Source organism: Ictidomys tridecemlineatus, chromosome 1 (genome assembly GCF_052094955.1).
Source record: "Ictidomys tridecemlineatus isolate mIctTri1 chromosome 1, mIctTri1.hap1, whole genome shotgun sequence".
Taxonomy (NCBI): domain Eukaryota; kingdom Metazoa; phylum Chordata; class Mammalia; order Rodentia; family Sciuridae; genus Ictidomys; species Ictidomys tridecemlineatus.
Window position 1 is genome coordinate 121,949,328 of NC_135477.1, and position 20,589 is coordinate 121,969,916.

At 37.3% G+C, this 20,589-nt stretch overlaps 1 protein-coding gene across 4 annotated transcripts in view; it reads right to left on the bottom strand.

Moving 5' to 3' along the window:
* Diaph1 (diaphanous related formin 1) overlaps positions 1-20,589 on the bottom strand; it is a 96,905-nt gene that overhangs the window by 56,172 nt on the left and 20,144 nt on the right. The window contains exons 2-16 of one of the 4 annotated variants that reach the window (XM_078046725.1): positions 12,493-12,519; positions 11,055-11,210; positions 10,603-10,716; positions 9,912-10,042; positions 9,646-9,732; positions 8,779-8,842; positions 7,998-8,137; positions 5,992-6,100; positions 5,436-5,546; positions 5,146-5,264; positions 4,418-4,534; positions 3,556-3,671; positions 2,971-3,035; positions 1,836-2,015; positions 354-1,097 (exon numbers count right to left, since the gene is read on the bottom strand). In XM_078046725.1, coding sequence (XP_077902851.1) covers positions 354-1,097; positions 1,836-2,015; positions 2,971-3,035; positions 3,556-3,671; positions 4,418-4,534; positions 5,146-5,264; positions 5,436-5,546; positions 5,992-6,100; positions 7,998-8,137; positions 8,779-8,842; positions 9,646-9,732; positions 9,912-10,042; positions 10,603-10,716; positions 11,055-11,210; positions 12,493-12,519 — 2,280 coding nt within the window. The remainder of the gene's footprint in view (positions 1-353; positions 1,098-1,835; positions 2,016-2,970; positions 3,036-3,555; positions 3,672-4,417; positions 4,535-5,145; positions 5,265-5,435; positions 5,547-5,991; positions 6,101-7,997; positions 8,138-8,778; positions 8,843-9,645; positions 9,733-9,911; positions 10,043-10,602; positions 10,717-11,054; positions 11,211-12,492; positions 12,520-20,589) is intronic. The other 3 variants (XM_078046730.1, XM_078046740.1, XM_078046736.1) reach the window with 3 other exon arrangements.

The following is a 20,589-nucleotide window of genomic DNA, read 5'->3' on the forward strand; positions in this document are numbered from 1 at the left end:
ACTGTTTACATTAATTGTTTATATTTGATGATTGGTGTGATCGAATATATGCTTGCATTTAAAGACAATCTGCCTCTGAGTAATTATTAATAGCGCCGCTTGCCACAAAGTGGCACACACCTGTAATCCCAGCAACTTGGGAGGCTGAGATAGGAGAAACACAAGTTCAAGGCAAGCTTCAGTAACTCAATGGGGCACTAAGGAACTCAGGGAGACCCTGTATCAACATAAAAAATATAAAAAAGGGCTAGGGATGTGGCTCAGTGGTTAAATGCCCTTGGGTTCAATCCCTAATATCAAAAAAATTTAAAAATTTAAAAAAATTTACTGATGAAATGAATAGAAACTCTCACCTTAGACCAGTTAGGCCTCCGGAGCTGCACCTCTGGCTTATAAATCTTTTTGGGAGTTAATCCAAATGGCAGAACTGGGGCTGCTGGTACCCCAAATCCAAAGGGGGGAGGCGGAGGCAAACCCATTCCAGGTGGAGGTGGAGGAATGCCAGGGCCACCAGGAAATGGAGGTGGTGGAGGGATTCCAGGACCACCAGGAAGAGGAGGAGGGGGAGGTGGCATTCCTGGTCCTCCAGGCAAGGGAGGAGGTGGGGGGATGCAAGCACCCCCAGGTAAGGGAGGTGGTGGAGGGATGCTAGTACTTCCAGGCAATGGAGGTGGTGGGGGAATGCCAGCACCTCCAGGCAAGGGAGGTGGAGGGGGGATGCCAGCACCTCCAGGCAAGGGAGGTGGAGGGGGGATGCCAGCACCTCCAGGCAAAGGAGGGGGAGGAGGGATGCCAGTACCTGTAGGCAAAGGAGGGGGTGGAGGGATGCAAACAACTCCAGGCAAAGGAGGAGCAGGTGGAGGTGGAGGAGGAAAAATGGTAGCACCTCCAGGAAGAGGAGGTGGGGGTGGTATACTAACCCCTCCTGATAAAGGAGGGGCTGGAGGTGGAATAACCATTCGAGAGTCACCAGGTAGAGGAGGGGCAGGAGGAACAGTGGCACTACTAGGAACAGAAGGAGCTATAGCAACAACTGAGGCAGAGAGAGAAGCCATTTCTTTCTTGGCATCTTCCAGTTCTTTTGACAGCTTGGCAACCTACAGAAACAACACTTATAAGAATACTTGTCACCCCATTTCAGGGACTACGGGGAACCTAAGAAACTACTTAACCCAAATTTCTCATTTTACATATGGAAGGACTGGGAGGAGTTCAACAGTCTACATGATTTGCCTAAAGTTACACAGCCATTTAGTGACAAAGCCAAACCCAGAACTCAAGTCATGTTCTTAGCTGAGTATGCTTTGTAGTAAAAAACACAACTTCAACTCTTAGTTTAACTCTGATTATAAAATGCAGAGGTCAAGCAAATAAAATATAATAAAATATTATAAAATATTCTAGTTATATCCAAGGTGCTATAAGGCAATTATAGAACTACGTAAGTGATCAAATAATCAGATACTACAGATCACTTAAATATTTATAAAACTACAGTGAGGATAACTCTGTCCACTGATGATTAAAATAAGGGAAAACTAACAAATAAAGAGTTTAATTTTTACTCCTGAAAATTTATTAGAAGTCTATTACCTTTATTTATGGGTAGAATTGTTTAACTCATTTTATTCTTGGTTTTTCTATGTTTTCTAAATGTTTTGTTGTATATATTATTTACTACCCAAACAAAACTAAAAGCAGTAAATGATTTTTAAGATATGCACCATTTAACTACATTATCTATTAGCTGCCACCTCCCTAGGAGTGAGATGACTGGCTCCTGTCCCGAGACGTGAGCTGATAGCAGTAACAGTCCTTCTTTGCTCAGAAGTTACCTCTCCTGTGAGCTGGGACACCTCTGCTTCAAGGTCTTGTTTCTCTATGGCAATTTGTTGCTTTTCAGAATCCAATGCATCCTTTTCTCCCTGAAGATCCTGAAGTTTCTGCTCAAAGTCACTTTCCATCTTTTTCATTTCTACTTGTAGCTCATGTCGGGCTGTTAACTCTGAGTCCAGCTAATGAAGAAGCAATTAGGTTCGCAATTAGACTCCCCAAAAACTCTTCATCCAATTAAGAAGCCCACGTGTTATTCCCCATAAATTGGTATTTTGTGCCAGTACTTGCTCTGCAGAGCTCATTAACCCTATATATCAGGCAATGTATGGGGGGGAAAGCACTATAATTTTGACCTTAAAGTCAAGGATAAAAGACAGGAGAACTAAAGATCCTTTAATAGTCTTCCTACTTTCACAGTTTAACAAAACAAAACCCTGGGCTGGGGTTGTGGCTCAGTGGTAAAGCGATCAAGATCGCCTTGCTTGTGTGAGGCCCTGGGTTCGATCCTCAGCACCAAATAAAAATAAATAAAATAAAGGTATTGTGTCCAACTACAACTAAAAAATGAATATTTAAAAAAAAGATTGTATTTAGAAAAACACAAAACAAAACCTTAAGATTTGAAAGATCTTTAACCAACCTACTAGCAAAGGGTCTCCAGGATTCCATAGTCACTAGAATATAAAAATCTATCGACTATAATAGGAGTCCTTAACAATCAAAGAGAAAAAGAGAACTCAAACATATTCCAGTTCCTATTATTCTAGGGATAAGAGACCTGACATGCCAAACAAATCTGAAAGTGCCATCACTAATAGAGTATCATCTATAGTTCCTGTCCTTCAAGGGCTGTGCAAGCTCACCTTCAGCTCCTCGTGTTCACATCCATTAACCCCTTCTCCAATGACTAACCTATACTGAAAAGATGTAACCTAAAGACTATTAGATGCTGAGTACTTTAAATATGAACAAAAATTGTCTTGCATGTTAGAAAAATAATAACCCTCATTTAAAGAAAGATATACTTTAAAGAGGAAAAAAAACAATTTGGGGATGGGGGCATAAATCTAGAGATCAAACTCAGGACCTTGTGAGTGCTAGGCAGGTAGTCTACCACTGATCCCACAAACGTACCTTTTTTTCCAGCTCTGTAGCTTTGGCTTCAGATTTCTCCACTTTTGTTTTATCAATCATTTGATCTAGGGGGGGAAAAAAGGTCAGTAAATGAAGTTCCCAGTTCTCTTGGTTTCCTTCTCATTCCTAAGCCTTTTAATACACTAAAGAGCAGTCCTCTGTCCATTTGGTTATCTGTATTATCCTTACTGTTCAGCATTAGACCAAGAAATAGGACTTTCAGATAAGTTCAACCTATAATTTCTCAATGCAAAGCAAGGCTAACATGCTGGGTGGCATGAACAATGCCTGAATTATATTTATTAAACTCTGAAACCAGCAAGTATCACAGATGATAGGTGAAGTCCCTACAAAAAAGTGATGTATGAGAAAGGGCAGGATGTTAGATTTATGTAGAAATATGTTAAACATAAGGACTGTACATTCCTAACAAAGATGTTGGTTGTGACCTAAGAAAGGACAAAAATGGAAATATCTGGGGAACAGAAAGATTTCTTCTCTGAAATTATCATTGACAGAAAGATGCAAAATGAAAAGTAAAAGCAATGGATGCTTTAAGGAACTGGATAGAAGAGTATACTTAACCAATCAATCCCTCGATATCAATCTGGAGGTGCCGGCATTTGAAATCAGGATCAGCTCCATTCTTATGAAGAACTATCTGGGAGATACATTCTTCAATCAACTTATAGTACTGTGGTCTACAGAAGAATCAGAACAGACAGAGTTATCAAATGGAAGTCAAGGGTAATTTTCAGAAGTATTCAGGATCAAGAAAAGTAAACTGACACTAGAAAGACTTAAGGATATGTGTTCTAAAAAAGAACTTTGCGTAAAGTTAATGGAAGCACCTCTGCTGTGCTGTAAGAAATCCCCCTTCTTTCATGTCAGCTCCCACTCTTCCTATTCCAGATAATCAACTTCTTATGGGGAGGGGATGTAGCTCAGTGGCAGAGTATGTGTTTAGTGTAAAAGTCCTGGAGTCAACCTCTAGCACTGTGGGGGGAAAAAAGTTCTTTCCATCTGCCTCCAAGTGCCAATACTTTCCCATTTAAATGTTCAGGCTTGATCCCTCTCTATAATGAACAGTGTTACTGTTGAATTTCCACTTCCAGGTAACAAGAAAGATTTTAAGTTACAAACTCCCTTTGTTATCCTCACCCTATTTACTCCCTTCCAAAAGGAAGGGTATTTTATTTATTTATTTTTTATTGTTTATTTTTCTTCTTTGGTGGGAAAGGTATTTCAATTTATATACTCTGGCCTTTTCCACAGGGATGCCTTTCAGTTGGGTTAAAGGGGTTACTGATGTCTTCATCTGTGACTAATAAGCCAGAATCCAGTCTTTCTCTTCTTTTTCCTTTTACAGGACAGTCTTTGAATTTTAGGATTCTGCTCTTTCCATTTAAGCTCATATTCAAAACTTCCCATAGGCACACCATCTTACCTGGCCTCATAGTCATTTCGGACCAACAGCAGGTGCTGAAGAATGGACAGGAAGTGTGGCTCTGCCTTTGAGTCCTTCACTGTGTTTAACAGAATCTGGAAGACTTCACTAAAGTCAGTGGAAAAGGAACAGGCTAAGGAAAGCAAAAATTTAGAAACTGTATTTGACAGATGGCTTGCTCAGTTTTGGGAGAAACAAAGGAAAAGTAACAAGATGCCACTTCTACTTTAATTATGGCTGTTCTTCCCATTAATATTACCAGAAACTTTAAGTTTCTTTGGTTAAGGATAGTACTTTAAAGAGACTGAGAATTCCTAGTACTTGGCTTAAAGATCAAGCAGTAGACAGAAACTAAAAATACAACCACCTCAAAGTCCCTTGTGGCACATACTAATAGTTAACCAAATTAATCCTTCAGCCCAAACATATCTAAAGTCAGCTCTACATCTCAGTGGGCTAAGCTATCATGTTCTAGGAAGTTTAAAGTGATTTTGATGGCTGTCCATGTTGAACAACGCTCAGACCACCTTTATTGACTTCCCTAGTCTATACAGAAGTAAATAAACCCAACAGTAATAAAAAGACACATGCCTTATTTACTGAGAAGACACATCAGCCTCATGCCTTGTACTGAATCATCTCCCAGATCATTCCATATGAGGGTCTGTAACTGAATGCAATGAATGTTTCATCTGTCCCAAGACTCTGTCCAGTGAACAAAAGGATATTCCATCTCCATGCGAATGTCATCTAGCCGTCCCTTCAGATCATAGGAATCTTCTTCCCCTTGTTCATCAAACACATTTAGTTGCACTCTCATATCATCATTTTCAATCTCTCGAAGGTCCTGTCAATAACATAAATAGAAGTGAGGGAATCCAAAAGTGTCTCATGTGGCTAGAAACCAACACCTTTCAACTTGGTTTTTAAGTTTAAAACCAGTAATCCTGGGAATAACTGAGGCTGTAAGAGCAGGAAGGAACCAGCCCAGACTTTCTAATGAAGTGTTGTCTCTTACCTGCAACACCTGATGCAGCCCTAATCGCATCAGTTCACTTCTAATGTGAACTCGGAAGTCAAGTTCTTCAGCTGGAGTGATGAGAGCATTGATCAGCTGTAGGCATCCCACCTAAAAAAAAAAAAAAAAAAATTCAGTAGCTATGTCAATGGTAACTACTACAGCTCAAGACTCCATCCTCTTTACATGCACTCCAGGACTCCCAAATAAAACCCAGAAGGTGTTGTACAAAAACTGTGGGAATAACCTTTCTACTACAGCAGAAACCTAGTTTGAACACAGGCCTTCAGACCTCAAAAATATAAATGATTCCAAGGATATGACAGTATATGTTATTGGAGAACCTTGGTTTTACTAATGTACAAATAGATATCTTGCTTTTTTTCAATCTCACAATGAGGAAAGTTCTTTCTTTGACTTCTTAGAGAAAAGGTCGTATCATTTTCCCTTCAGAACAATTTTTCAAATGTAAAATATATTGTTGGAAAATACTCCACATAAGATGAGGTCTTTCCATCTTGAACTCTAATCTTGGGCTTAGTTTCAAGGGGTATACCTTGAGTGCAATGGAGGTCCCACTTTTTAATCCATCCAACAGCGGCTGGAAACGTTCCACCTCATCCATCTCAGCTCTTTCTGTCATTGCCTCCAAAACCCTTTCATTCCTGCTCAAGAAAAAGGAAAGGGAGGGTCCTGCCAGGTGCTCTAACACGTTATGGGTAAATAACACAGGGCACAGACCAGTTAGAAAGCATCATTAATGCTTTAGATTTCTCCAATTAATCTCTTGTCACTCCTAGAACAGGAGTCAGAATCTGCTAAAAACTATAAGCCATTTCTTCAGAAAAATCTATTTCCCAAAATCCAATCCTAGACTCCTATCCATGAATACCAAATTAAAGACCCATATTATAAGTTATAAATTGGTTCAACTTTTTGAGAGGCATTTAATAGTACTATTCAAGGTCTAATGCACACAATGTTTAGCCTACTTCTAAAGATAAGTTACAACCTATTAGATGTAAACATGAAAATATGTATAAGGATATTTCTTATAGCATAATTTTTAATAGCAAAATTCTTATCTCCTAGACCAACAATCAGAACCTGATTTAGTCCACCTAAAAGTCTAACAATGGGAGTGTTATTAAATAAATTATGGGACATACATGATATGCTAAATGGCCATTAAAGATAATAAGGTAAATCTATAAATACTGACAAACAAGGATGTCCAAGATCTACTGTTAAATAAATAAAAAGAAACAAGCTGAAAAGAATGATTTAACTTTTGTTAAACCTGTCCTCAAAAAAAAAATCTATTCTATACATGCAGTTGGTTTTACAGACAAAAACCATCACTCCTCACCTCTTTTGGGGTGGGAGAAGATGATTCAAAATCAAGAAAATGTAATATGCTTGTGCTTTGAAAAACCATTAACAGTGTAATTTCTGTAAAATAGGACTTGGTGGTTGAATGAGGATGTTAAATTTTACTTTATATATTTCTTCATTTGAATTTTTAAGATAATATTGTGCTAATTCTGAATTAACAAAATAGTACATAAAACAGAACAAAACAAAAATGTCCTGGACAAAACAGACATTAATGCAGAGGCAACAGATACCCTGATGACCAATGGCACACTCAGGATAGGAATCTTTCCTAAATACAGATAGACTGAAATGCTTGACCTTATGTTTCAGATTTCAGATTTTTTCAGACTTTGAAATATTTAAGTATATACGAGAGTTATCTTAGGAATGAGATAGATAGAAGTTTAAACACAAAATTTATTTATGCTTCATATATACCTTATACACATAGATGAAGTTAATTTCATAATAATACTTTTAATAATTTTGTGCACAAAATAAAGTTTTATGGTATGAGATTTTCTACTTGGGGATGTCATGATGGTACTCGAAAAAGTTTCAGTTTGGAGCATTTTGGGTATTCAGATTAGGAATGTGCGATCTATATTAAAATTCTTAGCACAGTGGTACATGCCTATAACCCCAGTTACTTAGGAGGCTGAGGTAGGAGGTAGGAGGATTACAAATTCAAGGCCAACCTGAGCAATATTAGTAAGGCCTTTTCTCAAAATAAAAAATTTAAAGGGCTGGGGATGTAACGTGTGATATAACGCTGCTGGATTTAATCTCTAGTATTGGGAAAAAAGATTCTCAGTGTTCACTTCTGATAAGAAATATGGTCTGGCTGAGTGCAGTGGGGTACACGTATAATCCCAGTGGCTCAGGAGACTGAGGCAGGAGGAATGCAAGTTCAAAGCCAGCTTCAGCAACTCAGTGAGGCCCTAAGCAACTTAGTGAGACCCTGTCTCAAAGTAAAAAAAAAATTTAAAAAGGTCTAGGGATGTGGCTCAGTGGTTGAGAGCCTCTGGGTTCAACCCCTGGTACCAAAATAAATAAACAAACAAAAGAAATATGGTCTTAGCTAGTATTTAAGACCAAGTGAATATCTAAACAACTCAATTTTCCTCTACTCTAAACAGATGATAAAAATGAGAATGGACAAAAGAAGTAACTCTAATCACATACATGTCCTCTGGTTGTGGTAGAATACAAAGAGCAGAAAGCAGTTTAGCTGCATCAATCATCATGTTGGGAACAGCAGGATCCATGGCTCTGACCAGCAGTAAAATTCCTTCTTCTGTCTCCAACATGGTTTTGATTCCAAACTGGTAGGACAAAAACAGAGAAGGAGATTTAAAGATAACAGCATCAGTTAGGCAAGATAGCACATGCCTGTAATCCTACCTGTAATCCCAGAACTCAGGACTGACTACTTTACCACTGAGCTATATCCCCATTCTTGGGTATCTCAAACAGAAATTTATTGTCTCACAGTTCTGGCTAAAAGTCCAAGATCAGATGTTAGCAGGGTTTGTTTCTCTGAAGACTGAGGGAGAATGTTTCATGCCTTCTCTTGTAGTTTCTGGTAGTTTATTGGAATCTTTGACTTTTGCTAAATTGCTTAGGGCCTTGCTAAGTTACTAAGGCTGGCTTTGAACTTGCGATCCTTCAGCCTCAGCCTCCTGAGATACTGGGATTACAGGTGTGTGCCACTATACCTTTATAATGGTGTGCCACCATTCTTTATAATATCCCAATTCAAGAGAATAATTATAGATTACATTCTGAAACAAATTAGAGCTGGGAAAAAAGGTCCATGGAAATATGTACATGTGGCAATGAATAACAGATTCAGTACTAAAAGGGACAACCTCATTTTTCTACTTTCACTTTGGGGTTTGCCAAGAGAAGAGAACAAATGGAGGTCCAGATGAGGACTGGAACAAGAAGGGGAAAAAAATCTTACCTTGTTGTTCATAAAAGCTTTCAAACAGCGAATGATCTCATGTTGGTTCCTGCTATCGTAGCTCCTGTATTAGAAGACATAATCAGTGAAGTCTCTTTATTCTACATCCCTTTCCCAAATGACTTTTTAACCTTGCAAACAAGGATCTTAGGAATATCTCCAACTAATAGCCAAGTAAAGTCCAGCACATAGCACTTAGCTCAGAAACACTGACAAAAGTAAGTAGATGAAGAGGGATCCCCATCATAAAAGACCTTTGGCTGTAATCCAAGAATTTATTATTACATTATAACTTACCCTTTAACTCTTTCTAGGCTTCTAAGTGCTAAATTCTATCAGGATAACATCCTGATGCTTGCCCCTCTACTTAAAAGATTTCAGATCTGAGAAGGTACATGTAGGAGGTCCTGGCCCTGTATTATTTTTGTCTCAGAAAGAGTCTAGGAGGTAAAGAGGTCACTTTGGCTCAGTCTGGTTTCCAAGGTAGCCGAACACAGTCCAAGTTATTCCCAAATTATTCCAATCACGAAGACTGTTGTAAAGGTAGTCCCAAGCTAATCAAGTATATTTTAAGACACCATATGGGATATGACCCAGACTAGATCACTCTGGAGAAAATCAGATCCTACTTCCAGACTGAAAAAGGGGGAGATAAGTAATCTTAAGTGTATATATCACATTCATCATGAAATTCCAAGTTCCTCATCCTTTGCCTATAATTATAATCATCATTCATCCACTGGTCACCCCACAACAAAAATCATTCTCAGCTAACAGTATATGCTCCTAGTCTATACATTTAACTGTTATTATTCTATAACCCTATAACCCTCCACCTTGAAGATGCAAAGACCTGGAATTTCTTACCCAGCAGTCTCCTCTTTCTCATCGTGAAGTCGTTTGAGGATGTCTAATAAAGAGGCCAGACCTTCAGCACCAAATGTTTGTACCCAACTATAAGAAAAAGACAGGGACGATGCAATATAAAATCAATAAATATTACTTCTTATTTATGATCAACTCTTTTTCCCAATTCAGATCATCCTTATATTTCCCAACTCCTTTGATCTTCAATCATACCAGTAAACTCTACTGTTGGGTTCCTACTCCTCTTAACTCCTCAGAACACTCACCTGACAGGGTTGTTGTTGAGAGAGACACGAAGGGACTCCAGGCAGCTAAGCAGAGGCATATCCCGCAAGCCTGATCTCAACTCCTGAATGTACATCATGGCAGATCTAGAGCTCTCCTTTTGGCTCATGCCCTGTTTAGGAGGCATTCAGAGAAATTAAGCACTGGACATAGTCATAAACTGGGGGCTAATATTAGTCAATACAGTTTAAATATCATGAGGGGCAGAAATCTATCAGACCACAAATTATGTGAGACTCAGAATTGTTCATCCCATTTCTTATACTTCATGAAAGTTTATATCATGCAAAAAGTATTTAAGAATGGTAACTCAGCCTGAATGTGTGGCACAAACTACAGGAGGCTGAAGCAGAAGGATTTCAAGTTCAAGGCCAGCCAGAACAAGGTGGCAAGATCCTGGCTTAAAATAAAATTTTGAAAAAAGGCTGGGAGAATGTAGCTCTGAGTGGTAGAGTGCTTGCTGGCATTTGCAAAGCCCTCGGTTCAATCCCCACTACTGAAGGAGGGGAAAAAAAGAGTGGTAACTCAAATGAGAGTGTAAAAAAAGAAAAAAAAAGAGTAGGCTTATGTAATGGAATAAAACACAATTGACACAGACATAAAATGTTATATAAAATTAACAAAATAAACAGGTCCAAACTAAGGGTAGTCTCCCATGTCATGGGTACTTGCCCCAAGACTCACAGCCTTGGAAGTGTGCAAGTACTGGGACACCATCTCCCTCTTGATGACAATGTCCTTCTCTCTCAAAGGTTGCTGTTTTTCCTCATTCAGGTTCATATCCAGCTAGTAGAGGAAGAAAAAAAGAAAAATATAATTGCCTTAAATTCATTACAAGTTTTTAAGTGTTTAACGCTTATTACACTTAGTGATGAGTTCAGTACAATAAATGATTATTGAATAAATATGCTTTCAGGATTCCTAGAGATTTAAGCTATTATGACTGATAAAAATTCTTCAGATATAAATGTGGTTATTCTTTGTATTAAAGCCTAAAATGCTTTAAAATAAGGGCTGATTAAGGGGACCATCCATTTTTTAAAAAAGCAAAAACAAACAAAACCCCCACCATGCTCATACATACAATTTTTAGGAAAAATAACATTTTGAGGTGGGAAACTTACCAGCATCTGTTCAAAGAGAACTAGAACTTGCTCATCAGAAATATCCTGCAAGGACTGTGCTGTTGGGTCATCCCCATAAGAGGCAGAAGAATTTCTATGAGCAGAATTGGGTTTTTCCTTCTCCTTCTTAATTCTCATGCTGGTAAATCTCTCCAGCTGAGAAACAGAAAAAAGTATTATTAGTGCTCCATTTTCATTTATACAACCAACTACACACCAAATAACCAATCCTTTCATCTCTTACACATGCATGGTTCCTTTGGTTCATGAATAGTTCAATACTCTTCTAACATGAAAAGAAGATATCAATTTTCCTCCTAATTTATCATACTAACTCTACTCTCATCTTTATCCAGAGATAAGAGGACTACAGTATAAAGATTTCTCTATAAAAGGCAGGTTTGATCTTGATTTCTCCAGCTATTCACCCTCACCTTAGGCATCTCAAATTTAATAAGGGGAAATGACCAAAACAAAACAAAAAAAAACAACCTGCCACAACTAAAAGTTCTCATATTTCTAGAGTTTAAACACATTTCATCCACTACTTATTCATTTTTCACATACTCTATATCACAATTCATAGTATTCTGCCATTTCTAAGACCTCTAGCAGCACAAATCTAAAAGTACCCCATGTATAAAACTACCTCAATAAAGTGCTCTTTGTTTCCTAATAATAAATGTGGCCAGGTCTCCAGAAAATTTCTCCCTGTGAGAGGTGAGTATGAGGAGCTGGAGATATGGCTCTGGTTAGCATTTGCTTAGCATGCCCAAAGCCCTGGGTTTGATCCCTAACAGCACCAAAAAAAAAAAAAAAGAAGAAGAGGAGGTAAAATATAACCATAGATTTTAAGATATTAAGTCATACAGGATAAATAAGTAAATGCCTTAAAGGCAGGAATCTTTCTCTTCTTCTTTTTCACATTCCAAGGAACTTGGGTTTAAGGCAACTGAAGTTCAATATATGTTCTTCAAAATCCCCTTTGCATGACATCTAGTCAGGAAAAAATACACTGTCCTTTCAAGGTATATATACCATCTCTCTGCCACACAAATGCTAACAAACTATTCCTCAGACCTCAAGTACAGATGTTCAAATTTAGAAGAGTAACCAATAAGCTGCATTTATCAGCTCAACCCATTTGAAAGTAACAGTAACCATCTGCAAGCATTGTGGAATTTCAAGTGATATGAGTGGCATCTAAACTGCAAATCAGCTTAGAGTTTAAAGACTATGCCTAACTTTGGAAGTTAATCAATGTGCCAAGGAAATGCATGCAATGGGCCAAACATAGAGCAAAGGGTTAGGAAAAAGCCTTAGGGTGCTCTGAAATTAGCTCCCATATCACCATTATAAGTTAAAGAAAGTCAAATTTATGGAAACCAGTAAATATTATAGTATAAGAACATGCACATGCCAAACAAAATTTCCTTACCTCATCTGCCATGAGCCGCTTCAAAGTCTAGGAAATAGGAAAGAGGAGGAATAAGAGAAAAGAGATCAGTGAAATGCCAAGACACTTCCCAAACACCAGATGGGTTGGGGGAAAAAGGGAAGAAAAATAAACTGAAAGACTCTAAGCTACTGTCCACAACCTAAAAAATTTCTGCCAATGTATTTAGCACAGTCCCTTAGGTCAGTAGTAGAAAGAATTTGAAGAATACTAACATATGACTCTTTAAAAAAAGTAAGATGGAGAACTGGACATACTGTAAATTCAATGACTAATAATTATGAAATGTGCCCAAATTTATTAGTAATCAAGGAAATGCAACTTATAATCACAATGAGGTATCATTTTACCCTCTCAAGACTGCCAAAAACTTTCATGTCTATCTCGCTGTACAGCAACAGAGGATCTTACATATTGTGGGTATTAATGTAAACTTCTGGGGCCACTCAGGAAAATCAAATAGTGTTATCTAGTAAGGTGAAATGTGCACATACAACTCAACATATCAATTTCTACATATATACTATGTTGAAAAGTGCATGTAAAAGTAGGAGGAAATGTGTTAATAGTCATACTATAAAATGTCTAAAACAACAATACAAATGGCCATCAAGGGTAGAATGGACAAATACATAGTATATTGATACAATAAAAACAATTATGCAAAATGAATGAACTTGTAACTACTCAAATATACTACTGAATCATTATTTCATTTACTTGAGCCTACAAACAAGTAAAACTACATTATATTATTTAGGATGTAAAATTAGAAAAGGAATGATTACCACAAATGTCAAAACAGTGGTTACTTAGGGTGAGTAGAAGAGCTGTGATTGGGGAAAGGACAAAGTGGCTTCTGAGTACTTACAATGTTCTATTTCTTAACAGGAAATACAAGGGTAGGTAGATGGGTGTTATAGTTTGAATCTATAAATGTCCCCAAAAGAGCTCATTTGTTAGGCAATGTAACAATGTTCAGAGGTAAAAGCATTGGATTATAAGAGCTGTAGCCTCATCAGTGAATTAATCCATTTGATAGATTAATAATTTGAACTACTGGGTGGTAACTGTAAAACAAGTGGGACATTACTGGAGGAACTAGCTCACTGGTGGTATGGTCTTGAGTATATGTGGCCCTGGCCCTACCTTTTCTCTGCTTCCAAGAGCAGACAACCCTCAGCCACACCCTTCCACCATGATGCAATGGCTTCATCTAGGGCCCAGTGCAATGGAGTCAGCTGACCAGCTGACCATAGACTGAACATCTCAAACTGTGAACTCCTCTAATTGAATAGATAGTTTTCCTTAGGTTTCCACAGTCATATATACTTGCCTATCTTGTAGCACTAGTCGTAGATTATAATTGTCATTTTTTAAATTGTTGCCTCCTTTATACCCTTACAGATTATGTTCCTTAAGGGCAGAGCCTGAGATTTAGTCATTATTATTGCCTATGAAAAAATACTGTAAACTAAAGCTACTTCCTTAAATTGTCAATCCCTAGAGAAGTCCTCAAAGTCTGTTCTACCTATTAATTGTATCAATGAAGAAACAGATACTCAGACAGGTGGAATAAATCATTAAAGTCACACAATTAGAGGCTGAGCTGGGTATTGAACTTAGGTCTCCAGATTCCAAAACCCCAAAATCTTTACATTCCCCAAATTCTTCGGTTTCTATTTCATGATCACCAACTCTTGCCTAGTTAAGAAAAATAAACACTAATTTTCATAAAAAGATACACCATTTCTCTTGCTTTCCTGGGGCATCATTAGAAATATTTGATCCTTAAAAAAAAATTATCCATATTTTAGTGCTCAATTTGGAGTGAGGATCACAAAAGTGACTCAGAATAAAAGCTGCATTTTCTGAACTAGTCCAACAGAGGGCAGCAACAACCAACAAAGTGAAGCACAGTATAGGCAAAATTCTGTTTCAGAACCCAAAAAAAAAGCCCCAGGAACAAGCCCAATTATTTGAAATGAAAACCTACTGCTAAAGTATATTGAGGGCACATGACTTACTTATTTTATACTATGTGTTCTTCCTCAAAGATTCTGTATATACTGTGTTTGGAAACAGCTTTGTTTAGTTTTTTAAATTGTATCATTTGTTGTTTGGCAAAAGTTCCTAGATCATGAGAAGTAAAGAAATTAAAAGTACTGTACTCCAGGAAGAAAATACTATTGAGGCTGTATTTGTGCCCTGTGCTTCAGACATCCAAACTTTTTTATAGTCTCTAATCACCCTTCCTCTAAATGTTTCTACTTTCACCACTCTCCTTGTTGGCTGTCAATTTTTTTCTGCTGCCAAAACCAAACTCTTGTAATGCCTCACTTCCTGTCCCTCCTATGGAGTCCTCCACTAAATACTATCACTAAAACCTTTAACTACAAATATAGACACTGAAGGAAACATAAATACTGAATTAATTTTCAAAACATCAAAATTAGCTCATGACTACAGATAAATAAGAACCTCTAGGTAAAAGATGGCATTAAACCATAATATCTAATTTCTCCTCTTCTTAAAACCCCACTAAATCTACAGGAAAGGGATTTTCAGAAAGAAAGAAATAATGGGAGGAAAGAGTCTACAAGGTTGGAAAGAACAAAAGAAATTTCAGCCAGTTTTGAAGCTGGGGCATTAAAAGAAATAGCAATATTCTACCCAAAGACACAGAAAGAAAGTCCTGAACCAGAAGTAGGAAAGGGAAAAAAAAAAAAAAAAATCAACCCAAATTACACTTAAGGACCTTCATAGTGCAGGAATTAGTGGTGCCAAATACCTGTGGAAATGATGGGTGGGTGGGGATTGGAAGACCAATAATAAGATTAAGAAAGTTGCTGAAGAGGTGGTTAGATCCTTTGAGCACTCAGGAGACAGAGGCAGGAAGATCCCAAGTTCCAGGACAGCCTCAGCAACTTAGTGAGGCCCTGCTTCAAAATAAAAAATAAAAAGGACTAGGGATGTAGCTCAGTGGTAAAGTGCCCCTGGGTTCAATCCATAGTATCAAAAAAAAAAAAAAAAAATGATCCCTAGATCCACTCCCAACCCAATTCCCAACCCAGCTCCACCATGCCACTGGCAAATTACTTTAATCTTCCAACAGAAGTATGGAAATTTATTCTTAGAAAAGGGTGAAACAAAGGGTCTTTGGATTCAGGGATGGCAGGCACAGTGTGGGCAATGATCCTACATACACAAAAAAGACCAAATAAGCCTACATCTACTATATACTGACATTCAGCACTTCCCACCTCTGGTCTCTCAGAACCCTGCAAAAAAGTCTTGAACCCTGACACAGAATACTAAATCTTCTCTAGGGAATCAAAAAACAACCTAAAGCTACTGATGTAGTCTAAGTAGACTTTTGCAGACCTCTACTGTCCAATATGGCAGTCACTAAGCACATGAATCTTAGGAGTACTTCTAACGTGGCTAGTGCAAATGAGAAAGAAATTATACTTTAAATATATTTAAATTTAAAAATCTAATTTAAATAAAAAAATATCTCTATTGTTAAACTTACATATGAATAGAACACTTTGGATATCCCATCTCATCACTTTTTTTCAACTATCCTTACTAACGAATAAAGAAAAGGAAATAAAAGGAATACAGATTGAGAAGAATATAAAACTGTCTTTGTTTGCAGATGATCTGATCATCTATATAAAAAATCTGAAGGATTCAACAAGAAGTATTCCTGGAACTAATAAGATTCCTAGGGCTGGGGTTCTAGCTCAGTGGTAGAGCAATTGCCTAGCATGTGTGAGGCACTGGGTTTGATCCTCAGCACCACATAAAAATAAATAAATAAAATAAAGATATTCTGTTCATCTACAAATAAAAATATTTTTTTAAAAAAATAATATCAAGTATGCAAGGTTAATATATGAAAGTCAATCCCTGTTTTTAATATGAAATTAAAACCATTTACACTGGCATCCCCTAAAATGATAAATACAGGTATAATCTAACAAAGTATGTACAAGATGTAAAACTACAAAACTCTGATGAATAAAGTCAATGAACTAGATAAATTAAGAGAGATTCCACATTCATGGACAGAAACATCAAATGTGTCACAATGTTGACTTTTCCCAAATTGATATACAGATTATAAATGTAGTCCCAACCATAGCAAGTGGATACCAACAAATTGATTACAAAGTTTAGAGAGGTACAAGATCCAGAACAGTCAATATAATATTGAAGGAGAAGAACAAAATTGGAACACTGACCCTACATAACTTTAAGACTTAATATAAAGCTACAGTAATCAAGACAGTATGATTAAGCAGGGCACAGTGCATGCCTGTAAACCCGGCAGCTCAGGAGGCAGAGGCAGGAAGATCATGGGTTCAAAGCCAGCCTCAGCAACAGCGGAGGCTAAGGAACTCACTAAGACCCTGTCTCTAAATAAAAAATACAAATAGGGCTGGGGATGTGGCTCAGTGGTCTGGAGTCCTTGAGTTCAATCCCCAGTACCTCTTCCACCAAAATAAGTATGATTGGCAAAAACAAATCTCAACAACTAGCAGATCAAAAGAACAGAATGAAGAGTCCAGAAAATAGGCCCACACATAATCAACTAACCTTTGACAAAGAAGCAAAGTCAATATAAAGAAGCAAAGGTAAGGGACTGGGGTTGTGGCTCAGCAGTAGAATGCTCACTTAGCATGCTTGAGACACTGAATTCCATCCTCAGCACCATGTAAATGTAAGATGAAGATATTGTGTCCACTTAAAACTAAAAAAAAAAAAAAAAAAAAGCAGCAGCAGCAGCAGCAAAGGTAGTCTTTCATTTTTCTTTTTCTTTTTTTGGTACTGGGCTTGAACCCCAGGAGTTCAATCCCAGGAGGTATTTTACCACTGATCTACATCCCCAGTCCTTTTTAATTTTTTTAAAAATATTTTTTAGTTATAGATGGACACAATATCTTTATTTTATTTTTATGTGGTGCTGAGGATCAAACCCAGTGCCTCATGCATGGAAGGCGAGTGCTCATCCTCTGAGCCACAACCCAGCCCAGTCCTTTTTAATTTTGAAACAGGGTCTCCCTAAATTGCCGAAACTGACAAGATGATGTTAAGTTGGTTTTTGCTAAAGCTACTGGGATATCTGCCTCTTTGAGGGGAAAAATTAAAAAACAGTGTTCTGCAAAAGACAATGTTAATAGAATGAGAAGACAAGCCATTAGACTGGGGGAAAATATTCACAAAACACATCTGATAAAGAACTATTATCCAAAATATACAAAGAATTTAAAACTCAACAATAAGAAAACTACCCGATTAGAAAAGAGGGTCAACTACCTTACAGACACCTCACCAAAGATATACAAAGAACAAAAAATGAGCATGAAAAGATGTTTCACTTCATATGCCATAAGGGAAATTCAGATCAAAACAATTAGATACCTCACAAATCTATTACAATGGCCAAAATTCAGGATACTAATTAACAACAAAAGCTGGTTAGGATGTGGAAAAAGAATTCTCACTTATTGTTAAAGGAAATGAAAAATTGTAGAAGCGCTTTGGAAGACAGTTTGGCAAATTCTTATAAAACTAAACATATTCTACTATACTACCCAGCAATCAAGCTCCTTGGTATTTATTTATCCAAAAGAGTTAAAACATGTCTACACAGAAAAACTGCACAAATACTTATAACAGTAGTTTTATATATTTGAAATTGCCCAAACTTAGAAGTAACCAAGATTTCCTTAGAAGGTGAATCAATAAATAAACTGTGGTACACTGTCTTTTGGCAATGGGGTGTTATTTTGTACTAAACAAAAATGTACTATTAAGCCATAAAATGACATTTAAGGAATTTTAAATGCAAATTACTAAGTAAAAGCAGATGACATGAAAAAACTATAAACTGTATGATCCCAACTGTATGACATTCTGGGAAAGGTAAAACTACGGAAACAGTATAAAGTGGTTGCAAGAGTAAGGAAAGAAGGATGAATGCAAAAAGTACCGAGAACTTTTAAGGCAGTGAAAATACTCTATATAATAAAATATTTATTCAAACCCATAGAATGTGTAATACCGGGCTGGGATTGTAGCTCAGAGGATAAGCACTCGCCTAGTATGTGTGAGACACTGGATTCCATCCTCAGCACCACATAAAAATAAAATAAAGATGTTGTGTCCACCTATAACTAAAAATATAAAAAAATTTATTTAAAAAATTAGAATGTATAATACCAAGAATGAACCCTAGTATAAACTATGGACTTTGTATGGTCATGATATCATAATATATGCTCATCAATTTTAACAAACGTAGCACTCTAATAGGGATGTGGATAAAGGGGGAGGCTATCATACACAGGAGCAGGGGCCATATGGGAAATATCTGTAAAGGTTAAAGAATGCTACCCTACAGTAAAGTACACAGCCAACAAATCCTATCCATGCATTCAGAGTTTCCAATCTGGTGTTTAGGCCCTTATTCTGCTTTAACAAGTAACCCAAGATATTAGACATCTGAGGAAAGCTCCTAACATAAGAAAGAGAGTGTGTGTGGAGGGGCAATTTGCCATATAAAGACTATACAAGGAGAAATAAAGTTTTTAAAAAATCACTAATTCCACAAGCGAAACATTCAGAGGATAAAGCATCTCTAGACATTGAAAATATGAAAACAAATTAAAACTCAAATTATAGGGTAGAAAGAACTGAAGAAATCTGCCCAAAAAGTACAACAAAAAAGAAAGAGATGAAAAATAAGAGAAAAGAAAACTGAGGGGCTGGGGATGTGGCTCAAGTGGTAGCACGCTCACCTGGCATGCGTGCGGCCTGGGTTCGATCCTCAGCACCACATACAAACAAAGATGTTGTGTCCGCCGAAAGCTAAAAAATAAATATTAAAACTTTCTCTCTCTCTCTCTCTCTCTCTCTCTCTCTTTTAAAAAAAAGTTTAAAAAAAAAAAAAGAAAACTGAAAGATCAGTTTTGGAAGTCCAATATCCAAATCATAGGAGAAAATAAAACAGGAGCAAGTTATCAAGGAAATAAACTAAATCTCCCAGTTCTGAAGAACAAGGATAAAAGAAGATTACACAAAGGCCTACAGAGGTGAAATTTCAAAATACTGGAAAAGCAAAGAAAATAATTTAAAAACCCACAAAAGGATGAAAAGAGCAGCTCTGGATTTCTTAACAATACCACCAATGGTTCAATGACAACGGAATGAGGCCTTTGAAGAAGAAAATAAACAAAGTTGGCTGTGCTAGCACATGGCTCTAATCCCAGCAACTCAGGAGGCTGAGGGAGGAGGTTGAGGCATAATTTTAAGTTTGAGGCCAGCCTCAGTAATTTAGGAATACCCTGTCTCAAAAAAATAAAATAAAAGGCCCAGGGTGTAACTCATGGCTAGAGGGCCTCTAGGTTCAATCTCCAGTTCCAATACCACCAAAAAAAAATTTGGGCTCAATATTTGCCTTTTATACATACATACATATATACATATTATACACACACACACAAACACACACACACACACACACACACACACACACACACACACACACACACACACACACACTACCACTGAGTCACAATCCTAGCCCCTCAACATTTTTGTTCTGACTTTTTAAACTGACAATACCTAGGTGAACCTGACCCAAATTCTTGTTTTGTCTGGGACCATACGTTAGTAGCTTCTTTTGGTCTTTGCTTTATTACCTGGAGTGTCAAAGATACTCATTATCCCCACAGAATTTTTCTGCTTTGACTTATTAAGGAAAGTTAAAGGGTAGCCATGGTGAGCTTAGAAACATAAAATACAGAGCAATGTACTCCCCAATCACATTCCTGCTCTATAGTTAAAGGGCCACAGTAGTTGGCCCTCTCTGTGGCCTTGCCAGATTTTTTTTTTTTAAAAGAGAGAGTGAGAGAGAGAGAGAGAGAGAGAGAGAGAGAGAGAGAGAGAGAGAGAGAGAGAGGGAGAGAGAGAGAGAGAATTTTAATATTTATTTTTTAGTTCTTGGCGGACACAACATCTTTGTTTGTATGTGGTGCTGAGGATCGAACCTGGGCCGCACGCGTGCCA